General features: G+C 40.4%; 1 protein-coding gene across 3 annotated transcripts in view; it reads right to left on the bottom strand.

The window, feature by feature from the left end:
* ect2 (epithelial cell transforming 2) overlaps positions 1 to 19,637 on the bottom strand; it is a 58,064-nt gene extending 38,427 nt beyond the window's left edge. Inside the window, exons 1-10 of one of the 3 annotated variants that reach the window (XM_073041080.1) lie at positions 19,286 to 19,637; positions 16,842 to 16,918; positions 15,057 to 15,236; positions 12,382 to 12,468; positions 11,671 to 11,778; positions 11,313 to 11,386; positions 7,377 to 7,507; positions 6,553 to 6,665; positions 2,676 to 2,738; positions 2,371 to 2,587 (exon numbers count right to left, since the gene is read on the bottom strand). In XM_073041080.1, coding sequence (XP_072897181.1) covers positions 2,371 to 2,587; positions 2,676 to 2,738; positions 6,553 to 6,665; positions 7,377 to 7,507; positions 11,313 to 11,386; positions 11,671 to 11,778; positions 12,382 to 12,468; positions 15,057 to 15,236; positions 16,842 to 16,918; positions 19,286 to 19,394 — 1,159 coding nt within the window. In that variant the 5' untranslated portion in view covers positions 19,395 to 19,637. The remainder of the gene's footprint in view (positions 1 to 2,370; positions 2,588 to 2,675; positions 2,739 to 6,552; positions 6,666 to 7,376; positions 7,508 to 11,312; positions 11,387 to 11,670; positions 11,779 to 12,381; positions 12,469 to 15,056; positions 15,237 to 16,841; positions 16,919 to 19,285) is intronic. The other 2 variants (XM_073041078.1, XM_073041079.1) reach the window with 2 other exon arrangements.
* Between the last annotated feature and the right edge of the window lie 62 nt (positions 19,638 to 19,699).

The raw sequence follows: 19,699 nt of genomic DNA, 5'->3' as shown, positions 1-19,699 counted from the left end.
ATTGTCTGTAATGGAATAGGATGTATCTTTCTCAATAACTGTGCTTTTGCAAAATACATTTCGCTGAGTTACTCCTGGAAATTCTCCAAAACATTGACTTTGAGGAAAGGCATCTCCTGTTCCGGTTTCATTTCTAATCCCAGATGCATCTTCAAACTCAAAAACTAATTTTACCTCTGGATTGCTAATCGCAGAACCAACAGTGTAACACTCATACCTTTCTTCCCTTTGCTGAAGGAATTCTAATAATTTTTCATGCTGCTTTATTTCTGAGTTTCTATTATCAATAAGCTTGCCAGAATTTTTTCCACTTTCCTGCAGTCTCGGGGATCTCCAGATAGAGAATGACTTGCGAATCTGCATAAATGTGCCCTGCTGTCTATCATTTTCTCTATGCCTCTTTACTATCCTGTGCTCTGAATATTCTGAAAGAAAAATAAGTAAGTAACTGACAAATGGTACCACACTAACTATTTCTTCCTTAACAATATATACTTCCAGTTTAAATGCTATTAACAATGAATTCTTTCAAGTCTTCAATCAATACTTGTTGCTACTTTCTCAAAAGAACTCAAATGATAAAGTAACTGAAAGGAGTGACATGGGTAAAGTAATTCCAAGTACTTGGTCTTTAAAAAGGCATTTAATCAAGTAAAATGCAAAAAAATTAAGCATTCAGGTTTAAAAGAGAAAGTTGATCTATGGTTATACAAATAGTAACAGGTGTCAAAATGGTTGTTGTAATGCATCTAGTGTGGTAGTGTAGTGGGTAGTGCTTGTCGCTTTCACTTTCAGCTTCCAGTGCTGGTTAGCAATCTCACAAAAATAAAAGCTGAAGGTGTAATTCTCTCCTGGCCAGTACACAGCCTCTCCAACAGCAAGCCTCATGTAGTGCCTCCTCATTGGTGGCACATGGAAACTGAATTCCTTTCGGACTTGGGCTGAAATACAGAGGACAGGAAGGAGGTCTGGCCCCTGCACACATAGCACGCAGGCCCACCGGTGTGTTGTCATGCCCTGGTGCTTGTGCACCAGATCCCCGGCTATGTGTAAATAGCCTCACTGCCTTGTGGACAGCCTCAGGAGAGACGACGGCTACGGAAGTAAACCCAGACAGCAAATCCGGAGTGGAGCTCCCAAAGGCGGATGGATGTCTTTAAACATCCTTCCAGCAGCTCCTGTGGCCAAGCTGGTGTCAAACATATTGCTTCATAAGCTTTCCATTAGACTATACTGGTGAGGCTGAGAGGGGGAGTTTGACAACTGGACATCTCAGGATCTCCCTATCTTCTGCCCAGGCTTATGATGATGCCAAGCAACAGAAAACAAGGCACTGTGGTGTATGGATGCTTATCAGATTGGGTTAAGGGCAACATTCAGAAATTCATGTTAATTAACTGTACTTGAGTACATAGAACTTAGATTCATAATGTTAGATAACAAAACCTCAAAACCATTGAGTAATAAGAAACTGACAAACATCAGGATAACAAAATCTAATGAAATCAGAATACATATAGCAGTAAAGCAATTCAATGTGAAGTGATCTCTGTATTAGTCCAATTTTAAAAATGGTACTGGGGTAAAGAGGTTAGAAATTCTTAATACACTTTTTTCTTCCTGAATGAGGCAGGACCCTGACATCATTTGGGATCTATAAAAAGGGGGACAAGCAAGTTATGCTCAGCCTTTCACAACAAATTCACCAGCTGCAGCAGTGAATTCATTTTGTGGCACCAATATAAAAGCCTGGGGACAATGGCACAGAAGTGCAGCAGGTATTGCTACTACCTCACAGCATCAGCCCCAGGTTTAATCCACAACTCCACGTGAGCACTGCATATTTTTTCCAGTGACCATGCTCCAGTTTCCTCTTACATCCTTAGGACACTGTGATTGGTAATCTCTCGGCAATCGTAAATTAACACTATTGTGCAACAAAATAATTGTGGAAATAGGATTGGTCTGAGAGCCATCACAGACTGTTTCCTTTTGATATAGGAAAAAAAATTACTGGGGTGTTACCAGTGATTAGAAACAGTTGTTGACCCTTCGAACAGGGAGAGTACAAGGAGAGTTAATCAAAAGATACAAAGAATAAGGTGATTAGCAAAAAAATGTGAACTTACAAAAAACAGGAACCATTTGAAGTTGATAGAAGTAGATTTAATAGGGATTATTTTTTAAAAAACGATATGGATATTTGGAAAGTAAATCAAAATACAAGTATAAGAAGAAATTGAAGAGGGGCAAATTGGGTCAAAAGTTAGCAATTGCACAGCGGTGCCAAAGATTTTCTGTTGAGCTGTGTTATTGCATTCACAATAGTGGAATAATCCTTTAAAGGAGGAAGATAAACTATCAACCTACCTCCACAAGAGTCTGGTGTATTAGAAACATCCAACAAAGATCCCAACGAAACTGAAGCTTCTGCTGACGGCCTTTTGCGTGGAGGGAAAGGCGACAAGTTATCAGTCTCTCTTGTAAACTGTGCAAGTGTATCTCGCAAGCGTCGTCTCTTGCGGGTACTATTTGGTGTGCTCAATGAAAGTAAGGACACTGACGTCTTCAATGCAGGACTTCCTGACTGCAATCAGAAAATAAAGCGCTTTTTTTGAGAAGATGCATCTTCAAAGATTAATGTGCACCATTGCAAATTTTTAAGATTGATATACCTCTTCAAACAAGTACATGGACTCTCCAGCTCTGGCATCCATCTGTATGCTTCCCCAGAACCACTAGAAAAAAAAACAACTTTAAAAACCACTGACACTTGAAAACATTTCAGAAAATGTTAACATCTATCAACATAATAGATCATTGTATGACAATTTTCAGAGTAACACTTGTTCTGAAAAATGGAACTGAACTGCAAAATTTTTAAGTTGGGACTTAACACTTAACTATCCAAAAAGTAAGAATTAACAGAGGACACGAACAAATGTGGAACTTTAATTAACATAAAGGATCGTTAAAACCTTATTAAAATATGTCATGAATAAAACACCAAGAGAAAATGAGAGGAAGATCAAATCAGCCGAATGAAGCCCAGTGGCAGGACAAACACCACAATTCACAGCATATCAGCACCCCAGCCGAAGCTCAACCAAGCACAGATCCACTGACGGACATGAGTCCAGAGCCCAACCAGCCATGGCCAGCAGCAGAAAGGAAGATGGAAGGATGGAAGCCCCAAATCTTGTGGACTAAATCCTGCCAAAAGAATGAGTGGGAGATCATCAACACAGACCTAGTCCATCTTCTAGAAGGACTGAAGGGAAATGTGGACAGAAAACTGGAGAAGTGGGGAGACACCATATACAGCTATGGGGTTGAGAGATTTGGTGTGAAAATGCAGAGGACACAAAGGGAACCTTCAAGCCAACCTAAGTCTAGGAGATAACAGGAAATTGAAAGTGGTGAAGGAAAGGAGACAGTTGAGGAAACAGTGGAGGAGGTCCACAGAAGGGGAAAGGAAAGGACTCAAGGTATTACAAGCAGAAATAAAGCAGCTCTTGACAAAGCTGCGAAGAGCAAAATGCTTGAGGAAGTGACATAAGAGGAAAGAATGGGCGAGGGCAAGCTTCTACAGAGACCCTTACAAGTTCGTCAAAAGCCTCTTTGGGAAGGAGAAGAGCCAGAGTACCTGTGAGGGAACTGGAGGAGCACCTGAGGAAGACCCACTCTGACAACCAAAGGCATAGCTAGTCACCATTCCGAATGACATGCCACCAATCCACCAACCTGAGCACCAGATGGACGCAAGGCCCCCTACATGGGGGAGGTGGAAAGTAAACGAGCAAGATCAGCATCAGCTCCAGGGCCCAATGGTGTTCCATACATGCTCTGTAAGAACACCCCTGGCATCCTGATATACCTCTGAAATCTAATGAAGGTGGCATGGGGGAAAGGAATTATACCTAAGGCATAGCGAAGGGCGGTTAGGATATTAATTTCCAAAGAGAAGAATTCCTCAACAATCAGTCAGTTCCACCAGATCAGCCTCCTGAATGTGGAAGGAAAGATCTTCTTTGGTGTCGTGGCTCAAAGACACTCAGCCTTTTTGCAGAGCAACGACTTCGTCGACACGTCAGTGCAGAAAGCAGGAATACATGGTTTCCCAGGATGTCTGGAACACACAAATGTCATCTGGCACCAGATACAAACTGCCAAGAAAGAAAAGAGAGACCTGCATGTGGTCTTCCTAGATCTTGCCAATGCTTTTGGGTCAGTGCCTCACGAGACTGTGGGCAGCTTTCAACTTTTTCCAGGTCCAGAGGGCATCACAAAGCTGATCAAAACGTACTTCCAAGTTCTGTGTCACTACACAAGATAACACCACCACATGGCAGCACCTTGAGATAGACATAATGGCGGGCTGTACCATCTCTCCTCTGGCAATTATCATGGCAACGGAGCTCATTATCCAAGCATCACAATGGATGGTCGGAGGGAAACGCTTGAAGAATGGGTTGCATCTTCCTCCAATCAGGGCGTACATGGATGACATGACCACAATAACGACAACAAAAGCATGCACCAAACGCCTGCTGGATAAACTCCAGGGAAAGATCAAATGGGCACGAATGGAGATCAAACCCAGTAAGTCTTGCAGTACCTCAATTGTTAAAGGCCGGCCCACCGACACAAGGTTTTGTATCAACACTGAGCTAATACCAACTGTCCTGGAGAAGCCCATCAAAAGCCTCAGACGTTGGTGCAATGCAGACCTCAGAGACACCGAGCAGGTGGAACAACTAAGGCAGGATACAATGTGGCCTCAAGCTAATCAACAACACGGCTCTCCCAGGGAGGTTGAAGCTTTGGTGCTTTCAGTTTGGACTGCTGCCCCGACTTATGTGGCCAGTTACCATCTATGAAGTCACTATGTCTCATGCAAATCGGGTAGAGAGGCTGGTGAACCCACATGTGAGGAAGTGGCTTGGGCTACTGAGATGTCTTAGCAGCATGGGACTTTACGGGAATGGAGCCCTTTCTCTGCCAATTTCTAGCCTGGTGGAGGAAAACAAATGTGCCAAAGCAAGGCTAGAAATAACACTCAAAAAATCTCAGGACCCAACTGTAATAGGCGTTGCTCCTGCTCTATCAACAGGAAAGATATGGACCCCAGCCGCAGCAGTACTGGACACGGAAGCCACCCTCCGACACCGGGACATAGTGGGCTATGTCCAACAGGGCACAAGAGGCTGTGGCCTTGGAGTAATGAAACCTACCTGGTAAAAGGCTACTACAACTGAACACCAGCACCTGGTGGAGGAGGAGGTGAGCCACCAAGAAGCATCAGCCAGATGTGCCAAAGCAACATCCCAAGCCAAGGAAGGCTGCTGGATGAGGTGGGAGATTGTTGAGAGGAGGAAAATCACATGGAGTGAGCTGTGGAGCATGGAGTCAAATAGATTGAGCTTCATCACCACTGCAACATATGATGTCCTGCCCTCTCAAATCTTTGGCTGGGAGAGGATCCAGCCTGTCTTCTGTGCGCAGTTCCGGCATCCCTCAAGCACATCTTGGTTAGTTGCAAGATCAGCCTAATACAAGGCAGATACACCTGGCGACACAACCAACTGCTGAGGTGCTTGGCAGCTGAACTTGAGTGTAAGACAGTAACCACCAACGCCAGGCGCTCAATGTCCAGACAATGGTCCCACAACTACCATCCTTCACCCAGGAAGGAGAGAGACCGGGGGGCCCACTGAGCGCAGCCAAGGTCTGGGAAACGCGTGTCGATTTATGCCAGAAACTTACCTTCCCATCTGAAATTGCAACAACCAACCTGCGGCCTGACCTGGTCTTTTGGTCCAACTCCTGTTGGCATGTCTCTGTCATTGAGCTGACGGTCCCCTGGGAGGCTGCTGTGGATTAGTCTTACGAACGGAAAAGTCTGCGATATGCCAATCTTGCAGTTAAAGCAGAGGAGCGAGGCTGGAACATAAAAGTGCGCCCAGTTGAGGTAGGGTGCAGGGGCTTTGTAGCCAGTTCCACCGTAAGGCTGCTGAGGGAGGTAGGAGTCAGAGGGCAGGCACACAGGAAGGCAATCAAAGCACTTGCTAATGCCACTGAAAAGAGCAGTCACTGGCTGTGGCTGAAAAGAAGGGATGCTGTCTGGGCTGCCAGGTGACCATCTACAGACTAACCATGTGACACACACCCAGGTCTGATCAGCCTGTGGTAGGCCTGCCTCGGCTGAGGGTGTCTTGTGATAAAAGGCCAAAACACCCAGTGATGTCGAGGTACACAACTGAAGATGTGCCGTAATGGTAGTAACATCATCTAGTGGTCATCATTAAGAACTACTTCCACTCAGGTGCAGTGCAGAAACTTCTGGGATTGTAACATCCAGTCCTGTTAGTCAAACCAAAAGAGGTACCATTTCCATGTTCAAAAGTGGAAAGAAATAAAATGAGAGAAATCAAACGAGAAATTAAAAGTGGAACGTTATAACTTTAGATTAAGGTATCAAATCCCACAATGTTCATTATTAAAATCTTCCATTCAGTTAACTGAGTACTTGTGTAACATGACATCTCTCACCTCCTGTTTAACGACAAAAATATTTTTTGATGGTTCAAATGGCAGCTGTTTTACTGAATTCTCTACCACAAGATGAGTACAAGTTTCATCAACAAGATCCAAGTACCTTCCTCCTGTAAAGGATGAGTAGGTTGCAAAATTGTTTAAAACCTGCCACTGTATTAACCAACAAAATACAGTTTCTAACTTTTTAAGCTGCAGCCTCTTGCAATGCTTAATGTCTTAAAAATACACATCCACCAATATTTCAAAAAAGTTAAAAGATATTAATAACATGTATATATTAACAACAAGAATAAAATTTTGGAAGCAACACACTCAAAATGCTGGAGGAATTCAGGTCAGGCAGCATCAATAGTAATGAAATAAATAGTCGATATTTCCAGCTGAGACCCTTCTTCAGGGCCTGAAAGGAAGGGAGAAGATGACAGAATGAGAAGGTTGAGGGGTAGGGAAGGAGGATAGCTAGGTGATAGCTGAAGCCAGGCAACTAGGAAAGGTAAAGGGCTAGAGAAGAATGAAACTGATAAGAGAGGAAGGAATATTACAGGAGAGTAGAGTGGACCATAGGAGACAGGGAAGGAGCAGAGGATCCAGGGAGAGGTGATATGCAGGTGAAAGGAGGCAAGGGGCCAAAGTGGAGAATACAAGAGGGGAGGGAGAGGAGAAAAAGCTGTTTTTAAACCTGAAGGAGTAGCTTGTACTAGATCAAAGAGTTTTGAATTAAATTGATTTCCCGCCAACAACCAAGATTCTATTTAAAATTTAAAAGATTAGACTTGAAAACAACAATCCATACACAGAGCTGTATATTAACTACAAACCTTGCATTTCAGTCATTTCTTCCATACTTCTGAGTTCTTCATTTGAAAATCCCAGAAACGTTAGGACACAGTCTTGAAATGGAGGGACTTTAAATTCATTTCGAAAACCTTCTTCAGTAACATGGAAATCACTATGGGACACAACTTAACTGTTAATCCTGTACGATGGTCTTTATACTACTGTATATCACTGCTCTTTCATCAATGGAATCACATCCAGAATTTCCTATCCTTTGTTAGTTTCACCAAAAAGTCTGCAACCGTTTAAGGGACACCTCACCTCACCCTCAAGAGCAATTAAAGATTTGAGAATAATTAATGGTGTTGCCAGAGTCACCCACAACATGAAGATAGAAACGTCACTTGCCCATTTACATTTAATATCATCCATTGCCTAAGAACCCTTGGATCTGGCCCTGAACAAGTGCAAGTTGCAAGTTTAGTACTTGTGGGCACAGCGTACACCTAATACGCTGATCTTGCTCATTCAGAGTTTCTTCACGACTTTTCCAAATAAAGCATCTACTCAAATTTGATCTTCTAACTCTTGAATTCTTACAACATTTGTGCCGTTTTGGCACGGTATCTAAAACTTCGTCAAACTCTTACAGGTGCACATTGGAGTATCCTGAATGATTGCATCACAGCCAGGTACGAAAACACCATCTCCCCTCCACTGAGTACTTCTACAAGCACTGCCACAAGAAAGCAACAACCATCATCAAGGATTCCCACCATCCAAGAACATGCTCTCTTCTTGCTACTGCAACTGGATAGAAGATACAGGAGCCTCAATTCGGAACTGATTCCATGACCTATTTTCAAGACTTTACAACTCATTCTCAGTATTATTTATTTGCACAGTTGCCTTCTTTTAGACATTGGTTGTCAGTCTTTCTGTAGTTTTTCCATTGATTCTCTATTTTTCTTTGTTTTACTGTGAATGTCTGCAAGAAAATAAACTTATTTATCGTACTTTGATGATAAATTTGCTTTGAACTTTGAATTCCTGACATTGACATTACAGAGGTAGTCTAACTTACATTAAGAAACTGTATTAAAGCAATGTCAAAGCAAACAAGTTCTAAATGAGCAATAGATGTCAAATGTTCCTGCAATGAACACAATCTCAAGTGCATTATCACAAACAAGAGAAAATCTGCAGGTGCTGGAAACTGAGCAACACACAGAAGATGCTGGAGGAACTCAGCAGGCTAGACCGCATCTATGGAGAAAAGTAGACGTTTCAGGCCAAAACCCTTCGGCAGGACTGGAGAAAAATAGGCTGAGGAGGAGATTTGAAAGGTTGGGGGGGAGGGGAGAGAGAAAAACATCAGGCAAATGGTGAAACTTGTATGGGAGGGATGAAGCCAAGAGCTAGGAAGTTGATTGGTGAGAGGCAGAAGACCATGAAAGAAAGGTCAGGGGAGAGAGCACCAGAGAGGCGACAGGTGGGCAAGGGGATGGGAAATGGTGAAGTGGGGGGGGAAGGGAGGAGGTTCGGAGAGAAGAAAGGCATTTCTGGAAGTTTGAGAAATTGATGTTCATGACATCAGGTTAGAAACTACCCTAACAGAATACGAGGTGTTGTTCTTCCAACCCAAGTATGACCTTAACTCAACAGTGGAGATGACCACGGATGGGCATATGGGAATGGGAAGTGGAATTAAAATGGCTGACCACTGTAAGATCCCACTTGTTCTGGCGGATAAAGTGTAGATGCTCGGCAAAGTGGACTCCCAATCTACATTGGGTCTCACCAATATACAAGAGGCCACACTGGGAGCACCGAACATAGTATATGACTCCAGCAGCCTCTCAGGTGAAGTGTCGCCTCACTTGGAAGGACTGTTTGGGGCCCTTAAGGACTGTTAGGGAGGTGGTGTAGGGTCATTTGCAAGGATAAGTGACAGGAGGGAGATCAGTGGGGAGGGACCAATGGACAAGGGAGTTCATAGGAAGCAATTCTGGTATGACCCGAAACGTTGACTACACTCCCCCCTGAGATGCTGCCTGGCCTGCTGAGTTCCTCCAGTATTTTGTGTGTGTTACTCAGGTGCATTATGCCTCTTCTCTTACTTAACTCCTATAATTTTAAAGTAAGCTTGAATGAAACTAGAAATGGGTTCAAATTCAGCCAAACTGGTTGAAAATTACTTCTAAAGGAGTAGCCATGAAACCTCATCTGAACGTTATATTAAACTAAACTTTGATTTGTTGATTTTTCCATGTAGATTCCATCCTATTTAGAATTTTTGTTTCTACAACCAAAATTTCTTATTTTTGGTGAACAGTATACTTTTGCAAGATGTGCATAGTCCAATAATCTTATTAATTTCTATCCCACCCAATAACACAATCCAAAAGTTGTCACAAAAGTTCTAATATCACCATTCCTCTTCACACCTCTTTTCAAAATGTTCTTTCACTGAAGAAAAACTGCATAGAGACTCATAGTGAACACCCATTTATTGTGGAGATCATTGAATTATTGCAGACGTCAATGCTACTTAAATTTGTATGGCCACACTCCCTCCCACCAACCCAAAAAATTAAACCCCCTCCACTGCTATATTACCGGTAAGATATTACTGCATTTTCAGGTTACTCTTTATATATCAGGTACCCCACATCTTTAATTTTGAAAGGAATTAATTTACTGCTTCTTATTCCCCACCATTAAATATTTTCAAATACAAACACTTCACTATAAAACACTAATTAGTGCAAAGCAAAATTTGATTTACTTTAAAGTACATAAAGTAAAATTTATCTTTGCTTGGAAAAAGATATACTGGCCTTGGAGGCAGTGCAGTAGAGGTTCAATAGGTTCAATTAGCCAACAAGGAGAGATCAAGTCACCTTGAACTATACTCACTGGAATTCAGAGAATAAGAGGGGATCTTATGAAAGAGACTGATAGAGGCAGAAAAGTTGTTTCCATTGGTAGGCGAGACTAGAACTAGGGTACATAGTGCCAAGATTGGAGAGAGTAGATTTAGAATGGAGTTGAGAAGGAACTGCTTTTCCCAGGGAGTAGTGAACCTGTAGAATATCCTGTCCAGGGAAGCAGTAAAGACTAACTCATTACTTGCATTGAAAACAAAGGAATTAAGGGTTCAGGAAAACTTTAGGTAGGTGGAGTTGAGTTTACAGCCAGATCAGCAATGCTCGTATTGAAAAGCAGAACAGGCTCAATAGACAGATGGTCTACCTACTCCTGCTCTTATTTCTTATGTTCTTATGGTTGATTAACAAACACAATTGCACCACAGATCACTAATTCGTACTAGGGCTCTTGTTCTCCCATTTATAGCATTCATCATTATATATGCCACTTAACTTTATTTAAAAATACAAAGCTCAGACTGTATCTTGCAAAACCAGAAACTGGCACGAGTCACTGCCCTCCCTGCGAAAGCATGCTTATGTGCTGGCAAGCTGGGTGCCCTCAGGTGGCCTTTTGCCCCCATAATATAAACCACTCCATGAGCTGTTGCAGAGACTGGGCTCAAGGATTCAACTTGGCTGACAAAGTAATTACTAGCCATTGCGGGAGACAGGTAGTAGCTGCTGCACATATAGACTGCCCTGATCCTATAGATTCTCAAATGATTATCTGTTGGACATGAAGGAAGCTGCAGCCTCCCCTTCTTTATGTTCCTCTACAATCAGTTTGTTATCATACAGAAACCTCAGCTGAAAATTGGGATGCAAAATTAGAGAGAACACAGCAGTTACATCCAAAGTGATACAAGAGACTGCAAATTCTGGCAATCTTGGAATAGTTCCTCAGTGAATTCCTTATTTACCATTCACAAAGTATCATTTCAATTGCAGAGTGATCAAAAATTCAAAAAACAGGGAAAAAAGTAACAGACATTTCTTTAAAAGCAAAATAGGAACAATAATTTTATGACAACTACGAAGACTCACATTTCATTTCTCCTTTCCCAAGCCTTTAAAATCCATTCTGCTTTCATAATTGGAGTCCCCATGCCTACAGCAGCCTGTAATTAGTAATACATAATCTTCAACTTTTATTAACATTTGTCCCATTATTTTTGCTTCTACTACAAATATGTCAACTGCTTTTTAATGTCTGTCAAAACACACCCATTCCAAGGTAGCCCAATCAGTACATTTACTCACCCTCCACCCCAATGCAACTTACTTTAAAAATAAACTTGCAATATTTTCTAACCTATAGCTATTTTAACTGTATCCAGATATTATCCAAAATGCCATATTTACCACAATTTACAAAGTATTTCAAATTAAAAATGTTCCATACCCTGAATTTGTCGCTTTGGGTAGAATGCGCCACAAGATGTGTTATTTTACCACTGTATTCCTTTCGAATGGTTGCTCCCATATGATGTGCCAGTGCAACAAGAATAAGCTTCAATAGAAGGACAGAGAAATTATGGTATTTGTATAAATATAATCAAGCCATGCTGATTATGATTCTATTTATGCTATTTGTTTCGAACAAATGCTAGAAACCAATTATCTGGAAACTATCTTAACTGGAGTAAATATTTCCTATAAAAAGGCATTCTACTACAAATCATAAGCACCAAATGTATAATGAAAAGCAAAAGTAGTTGCAACTTACTGGTAGAACTGGTCTGTCAAAGGGATCTACAAACAATTACAGGTGCAAGACATTGCCAAATACTGACAGCAAAGAGCTAATAAAAGTATAATTTGTCAAATTTCAAAACAATTAATCCACCTTTTTTTCTAGGAAAGCAATATTGTGTGTTATTATCGGAGATGAATTGAAAATAGTCAAAAATACAAATTCCTTAGAGATATTTTACTGATACATGATTTAAGAATTAGTTTCCAAAACTCTACAGGCATAACTCAAAACAAGAAAAAGTCTTGGGTTGAAATAGCATTGCATTTTTGAACAAAGTGACAATTCACACCATCATAATCTTTGTAATTCAATGTTTTTTAACATTATTTCAGTCAATACAAAAGAGTAAGCTCTTACCAATTTCTCTTTCTTGAATCCAGTGAAACACAAAACGAGATCCAACATACATGTACAGTACAATGGCCGTGATGTGAAAGGCAAAGGCTTCATGGAACAAATCAACAGTATGTTCATTAAAATTACTTTGGAATATAATACTTAAGCTGCAAAGTTGGCAAAAGTCAAAATGCAAGATTCTCTTTACTGTAAAATTTCAGGTTTTCATCCTCGAAATTTGAACTATTACATCCTTCATAATGTTGCATTTATATTTCAAACACAGTTAGATTCAAGTAAATGTAGTTCTACTTGCATACAAGCTCCTGAAGCTGCATTGTTCAGCACAAGTCATTTTTGAACAACCAAGTCCAATGGAGCAGATACTTCATAAAGGCGGCACAAACAGGCACTCAAACAAAGCTAATTCCTCTCAACAGCTCAAGGCTATTCATGATTCTCATAGATAATGGCAGATGCTATTCATGGAGTCACTTGGGAAAACTTCCATTGAAGTCATTTTGTCCTTGAACTTTTTCCAGTACATGTTATCTTCTCTGTGAGTTAAAATCTCTGATACCAAAGATATTGGTATTTTTGGCATTGGCATTGCTAAAAATCATGCTAATTTGGAGCTCTGTTCTGTGCACTCACTTTCCACTTCACATCATCTACACCATCAGAAATGTAACTTTTTTCATTAACCAAGGACTGGTATTGGGGGAAATCAGCATTAAAGGTAATTACTTCAACAAATTACAGACAACAGCATTAACCACAAGTACCAAAATTAAAGCACAATTTATACAGAAAGTGTATGTATGACAAAACACCATTTAGTAGGAGGAATCAGAGAAGAAACCACATATTTTACTGTAAGGTGAACAGTAACTTAGACAAAAATCAGCTCCTTTGAAAAAAATATTAATTTTTCTGTTTATGGACATCTATAGCAAAGCCAGCATTTCGTGTTCACCTTTTATTGTCCTTAATCATACACACATTTGCACATTAGAAACTTAAAGAGAACTTACAAGGGTGATGTCCCCCTACACTTCCTGCCCCTACTTTCAGTGATAAAAGATTCAAGTTTAGGGAGTGCTGCCTGTGTGATTTGGTTGAGAAAAACAGCAAAGCTCATCAATGGCATATACTGCAGCACAGTAAACTAGGAGCAGAGAGAACAAATGTTTATTGTGGCAGATAGAGCGCCAAGTCAGAAGGAAGGTGCTACTGAAGCTGGTCTCAACCAGGTCAATGGAAAGAGCTCCAGCATCCACTTCACTTCCATTTTGTAGATGAGGGTAAGAATTAGCAGAAGGTAAATTATTTACTAAAGAATATTCAGCCTTTCACTTAACCTTGTTTCCACATTCACCACCCAACTGAGTTTCTGCTCAACCACAACCACAAATGTCGATGTCTGACAGAAGGCGGTGGTAAGAAAATGATTCAGAAATAGTATTGCTACTGAATGCCAGGAGAAGGTAGTTAGAAGATTCTCCCTGTTAAGATGTTAATTGTGTGGTAATTTTATCCCTCCAATTTTACTTGCCACTCATTAGTCCATGCCTAACTATTGGCCAGAATTGTGAATGAAGATATATCATTAGAGAAGTATCATATGAAGGAATGATAGAAAGTCAAATACCAAGAGAATAAGGTTCAGTTACAACTTTTTGAGATGCAATTAGTACAGAGAAAACAAATAAGACGACTGGTGGGCTCATCAGTCTGTAAGAATATGGCCAGGGGAGCCAATTACAGAATTTCATGTGTCTAAATTTAAAATCCATTTGCAAAACAAAAAACAACTGAGTGTTATCCAGAGCGTATGACAAGGAGGCCAAAATTTCAAGGTGACTAAAGCTCATAACGGCAGTGCATTTGCAACCAAAGGCATTCAGGTCAGCAAGTACTCCACAGAACCTAATATAGTTTCTTATTTTTATTCAGTATTAGAACAACTTTATATAACAAAAGTAAAGTAAGAGGAGAATGAGTTATCTTAATTGCACAAAAAGTGGTGGTTTCTTTTAATTTGTGTGTAATACCCTGGAAAAGGTTTCACTGCTAATGTAATAGTTTTTCTGTAGCAGCAGTGTTTGGATTAATGTTAGAGATAACAGGGGCTTTGGAATGTGCGCCATCCAATGAAGGGAGTATTTTTTTCTTGTTGTGTGCCCAAGAACAAGGTGATCTGGGTCTTTTGATCGGCGAGAGATTGAGAGAGAAGATGCCCGAGAGGAGAGGTCGTAGTCAGCAGGATGGAGTGGACTTGTAGTGGGGCCGAGAGTCAACGAAGTCAAGGGACAATTGAAAGAGGACCAACGGAAGGGAAACCATGAGCTCCAACACGTGCATTAAAATGGGTTCTTCTCTTTTTGTTTTCTTTACTAACCCTTTAGTCAAATTAATTAATTATAAAGCTAAATCGTTTAATTGCAAATGGCGTACTGTGTTTTGTGGTACTGATTTGAAATGAAGGAACCAATCACACAGCATCCACACAAACAAGAGGTTTTGCATCTCAGACTCCACATGTTCGGCAGAGCCAAAGATCATCTTCCCTAGACTAACGCTGCTGGCCAAACCCAAGGGTTACATTTGGATTAACAGTCAAAGGTTCTCTTTTTAATCACTATTCAAGCTATGCAATCACTATTTATGATACATGAAATAATGTTGATTCTTACCTGTCCTTTTCTTGCACAGCAAAGTATAACAGGTGGTCCCAAGATTCTTGTGCTCATCTTACGCAAAGTGTCATAAGGCTGGCCATCAAATTCGTTCAATACAACAAGAGTCTCAAATTCAGGATTTTTGTTTTCAAAACCATCCACCGTTTCTGATTTAATATATGGCAGTTCCATTTCCTATATTGTGAATATGAACGTAAACAAAGGATGAACAACAAAAATTTTGTGCACTGCTGCTGCAAATATAAAAGCCCAAGAAAGGCATTAATATACCATTTGGCCCTTAGTGTTTGCACTACCATTATATATCGTGGCTAATCTTCACCTCAGCACCACTTTCTTGCATTAAACCAATCTCTCTCAATTTCCTTAGTAAACATGTATCTATTATGTGTCTCAAATTTACTTAACAGCTTGTTTCAGTGAAAGAATTTCAGAGATCCAGTACTGACCAGATGAGGAAATTTCTTCTCATCAGCCCTGAAATCTATCCCATCAAACCTGACAAGAATTTTGTACAGTTTGTTTCAATGAGAATGCCTGTTATTCTTCGCATTTCAGTGTAGCATATATCCAACTCGCTTGACTACCGCTCATGTGACAATTTTGCCATTGCAAGAATCTGTTCACTAAACATTCACTACATCTCAGCTCTTACAAGTATACCTTTCATCAGAGAAGAGACTAGTGTGACATCTTCCAGATTTAATCTCATCAGGATTGCTTATAATTGGAGAAGTCTATTCATGGACCAAAAGGCCTATACATTACTCATCTTTATATTTCATGCTGAATCAGCATGTTAACTTTCAGTAATTCAAGACAAGAGCACATAGTGAAGTGGAACATGCTTCCAAGAACATTAATACTAATCATATTTATAATGGATTTCACCAACTGATGTCCCAACTTGCTATTTGGCATACTTTCCTTCCCCTTCATCATAGGACCTTCCATTTTTTTAACTGCCTATTAATAAAGTAAAACACTAAATTTAGAGGTTAAAACACTATTATACATAAAGGTGCAAAATAGTAGCTGACCTGGAAAGGTTATCCCCTACCCTGTGGTTACACAGCTCATTAAATCTCACAACTGAAACCTCATTAAATGAGTTATGGTTTGGTGCCCATCTTAAATTAAACTTTCTCCTTGAGAAGACACAGCACAAAGGAAGATGTGATTAGAGTGATAAGAAAGACAAGAACTTTACTGATGACTAAAATTCAAAGTGAACTCCAAAATGTAAAATAAATAGCAGGACCTAAAAAGGCAAATTGTTCAAGTGGACTGCATTACATCTACTTGTTGAAATGTAGTAACATATAACGCATTAATATTGCGTCCACTATGTTAAAATTAAAATCTTTAATTTGAAACAATTCACAAAAAGCTGCATCATTTAGCTTAAAATAACTGACCAAACTTACTATTTTCAAGAATAATTTAACAAATATACTTCTCCAGTTATAACTGAAAGAAAATGTCTATTCCCCCACCCAAACACATTTCACAGGCTACCTAATATTAATTGAAATCCTAAACACAACAAGAATTGATTTTTACAAAGATTTATCTGTCATTAATAGAAAATTATAACTATCAGATATAATAGTCCAAGATGCAAAAACAATTCTCATTGTCTTTGAGAATTGTTCTTGCATATTGATGACCTATTTATCTGATTGTTTTATATGGGCATTTTAGGAATAACTCTTGCTAATGAAATGGACTATCATTATAATGAACAATCATGAGTGCAGTTTCAAATCTGATTATTACCTTCAAAGCTTTCAGAATCTCTTCACTATCCCCAACCTTTCCTATTAGCACAACTTTTGTTCGAATCTGAGGCATATCTGCAAAGCAGAAATAAACAAATAACAGTCGATACAACATGGCATTGAGTAAAGCCAGTCTTTAAATGAAGGTTCAGAGAACTACAAAAGGTGAAAAGAATTTAGTATTTATTCAAATGAATGCATATTGCCTTCAAAAAGCTGATATGTTCACTTCATGATAAACCAGAAGGGAATAGTCACATGGCTCAGCATGTGTGAGGAACTTCTTCCAAGGAGACCTCTTCTATGGGTTCCAAAGTGAAATCTATACACACTGCCACAAATGGAGCAGTCATTGCTTAATTGGCAGATGAGCAAGGTGAACAAGAGTTACTGCACTCCACCTGCAAATCTCACTGGGCTTCTAAAATGAGTTTTACACAGACCAATAGGAAATCTATTCTACACTCTATGACCTAGAGACAGAACACAATTGGAAACATTGGGGAATAGTACTGACATTCAGGAAGCAAATTATGAACGTATAAATTCTTACTAGGTATGGTGTGAGATTACGTGCAAGGAACAAACCAAATTCTATATTAGACAAAAGGTGACTTGCACATAAGATAACACATATCTTTCAACACATCTTAAAGTACCTTTAGTGATACAACAAACAAGATGCTGAAGGAACTTAGCAGACAGGGTCTGTGGTCGAGAAGGATAATCAGCACATCAGGTTGAACTGAAGGGAGATAACCAGTATGAAAAAGTGAAGGGAAGGGCTGGAAACAAAGGATAGGTCGATCCATATTTTCTAATAAATTATGTCTACTGTTCATTTTATTTTTTGAATTTATTAAAGCTTGACAGCCCTGCTAATAACAGTATTCCCAAAATGTTGCAAGACTGTGCCAACATTGATAAAGAGAAAGCCATATCCCAATGGTTGGCAACTTGTGGGGAGGGGGGAGAGAAGAGGGAGATGAAGGCAATAAAATTGTCTCCTGGTAACAAAGTGACAATGTACAAATGATTTATTTTCCAACTTTGACTGGTTTTTTTGCTTAGCAGAAAACTTACACACCTTCTCTCCCCCGCCACCCCGTGAAATGGTACCACTGGTTCAATTACATCCACCACAGAGATCAGATTGAATTCATTTCAAATCTTCATGAAGACAGTGATTTTATTCAAAAGGAATGCACAGGGGAATTAGTCTGGAGTTCAGTGCTCAAGCATCTAGTAGACCCAGAACTTTCTCAAAATAAAAAAAAACACAAAATTACTGAGGTCGAAAATGCTGAAGGCTTAGGTCAGACAGTATCAATGTTCCCACCTTCTCACTCAAACCTACACTGTATTTTAATGTCTCCATCAGTAAAAATGACGTTTATAAATGAAGCTTCTTTTTAAAAATGCCACCTTAGGATATTCAGCTGCATGTTGATTTCCACGATTTTTCAGATTCTCAGCGGTCACTTTCTTTTGTTCTTTTTTTATTGTTGCCTCCAATAACAAACAAGTGTTTTGCTGAGAGAGTCAAATATGGCAGGGGGAAAAAAAGGCCAGGTCGCATCTATGTTAAAGAGCATAGTTGACGTTTCGGGCCGAAGACCTTTCAGCAGGGAATCCTGTGCTCTTTTCCATGGATGCTGCCCAACCTGCTGATTTCCTCCAACATTTTGTGTGTTGCTTGGATCGCCAACATCGGCAGATTTTCTCCTGCTTATGGTGGGGAAAAAGACAGGTTCCCCCAATATGAATCCACCGCTTGAATAAGGTTTAACAACTTAAAGTCTGCTAGCCAAATCCAACTAAGTAAACCAAACTGAAAATAGTCCATGCGCAATTTTATCAGTACTAAAGACAAAAGTAGACCATGGTACTTAAGACTGAGCCAGTTGTTGGAGAAACCCTGGAACAGAGCCAACTCTCTTAACGGTAATACATTCCTTAATCCTTGTAAAAGCATTCAAGACATTTCTAAACATAACTACCCTCGCATTCGAGATCTTTCTAGAGGTACTAAAACTGAACGCAGCGATTAGACTTATGGGTTCTATTAATCCTCTGCTGGATGTTTCACAATGAGCAAATTCTGTTTTTTTTAATGGAAAATTCGGGGATATGAATTCGAACTTTGCAGTGATTGCTTGATGTAGGAAAATACAATATATAGCAATTACACGAAGAGAAAGCAAAATCATAAAATGCTGGCTACCAGGTCTACATCATCCATTTATAGATGGAATTTGTAACTACAGCGAAAGAAACGCGGCATTATAAATTACTTAATGATGAACTCTTTCGTGTTAAATGCAGATTAGCGATAAGCATCGGCTGCTACTGCCGTAGGGATTTCCAGCAGGCGGTGGCGATGAAGCGCTACAAAGAGACAAAAAAAGGGCATCGCCCCTTTCAGAACTGGACCTCCATTACCTTCAGCAAACAAACAGCCCTTGGAAACATCGTCAAAGCGCGAATCACTGGCGGAGCAGTCGACCAGCAGGCTCCCGGCGCTGGAGGACGCCGCACTCCACTGCGCCATTATCGGCCGCCCTCACCGCCGCCACTCGGTTTTCCGGCTCGGCCCAAGCCCCGGCGGCGCCCGACTCGAGGCGCGGCCCGCTACCTGCCGACAATTTATAAACAGCCCACCTCAGCGCCGGCGCTGCAGCCAGATTCAGCCGTTCGGACTTGGCCCAACCTGTGTCGCCAACGACTAAATTCAAAATCCCAACCAACCTCAGAAGCGTCCATCTCATTGGTCCCCACTGATATCCTCTCGAGAGGCGAGAGTAACCTTCTCCTGATTGGCTGCTTTCGGGTCCTCCGACAACCTCCAGTCTGTGA

Source organism: Hemitrygon akajei, chromosome 3 (assembly GCF_048418815.1).
Source record: "Hemitrygon akajei chromosome 3, sHemAka1.3, whole genome shotgun sequence".
Lineage (NCBI taxonomy): Eukaryota > Metazoa > Chordata > Chondrichthyes > Myliobatiformes > Dasyatidae > Hemitrygon > Hemitrygon akajei.
The sequence above is the reverse complement of the archived record's forward strand: the minus strand, read 5'-3'. Positions and strand labels throughout refer to the sequence as shown.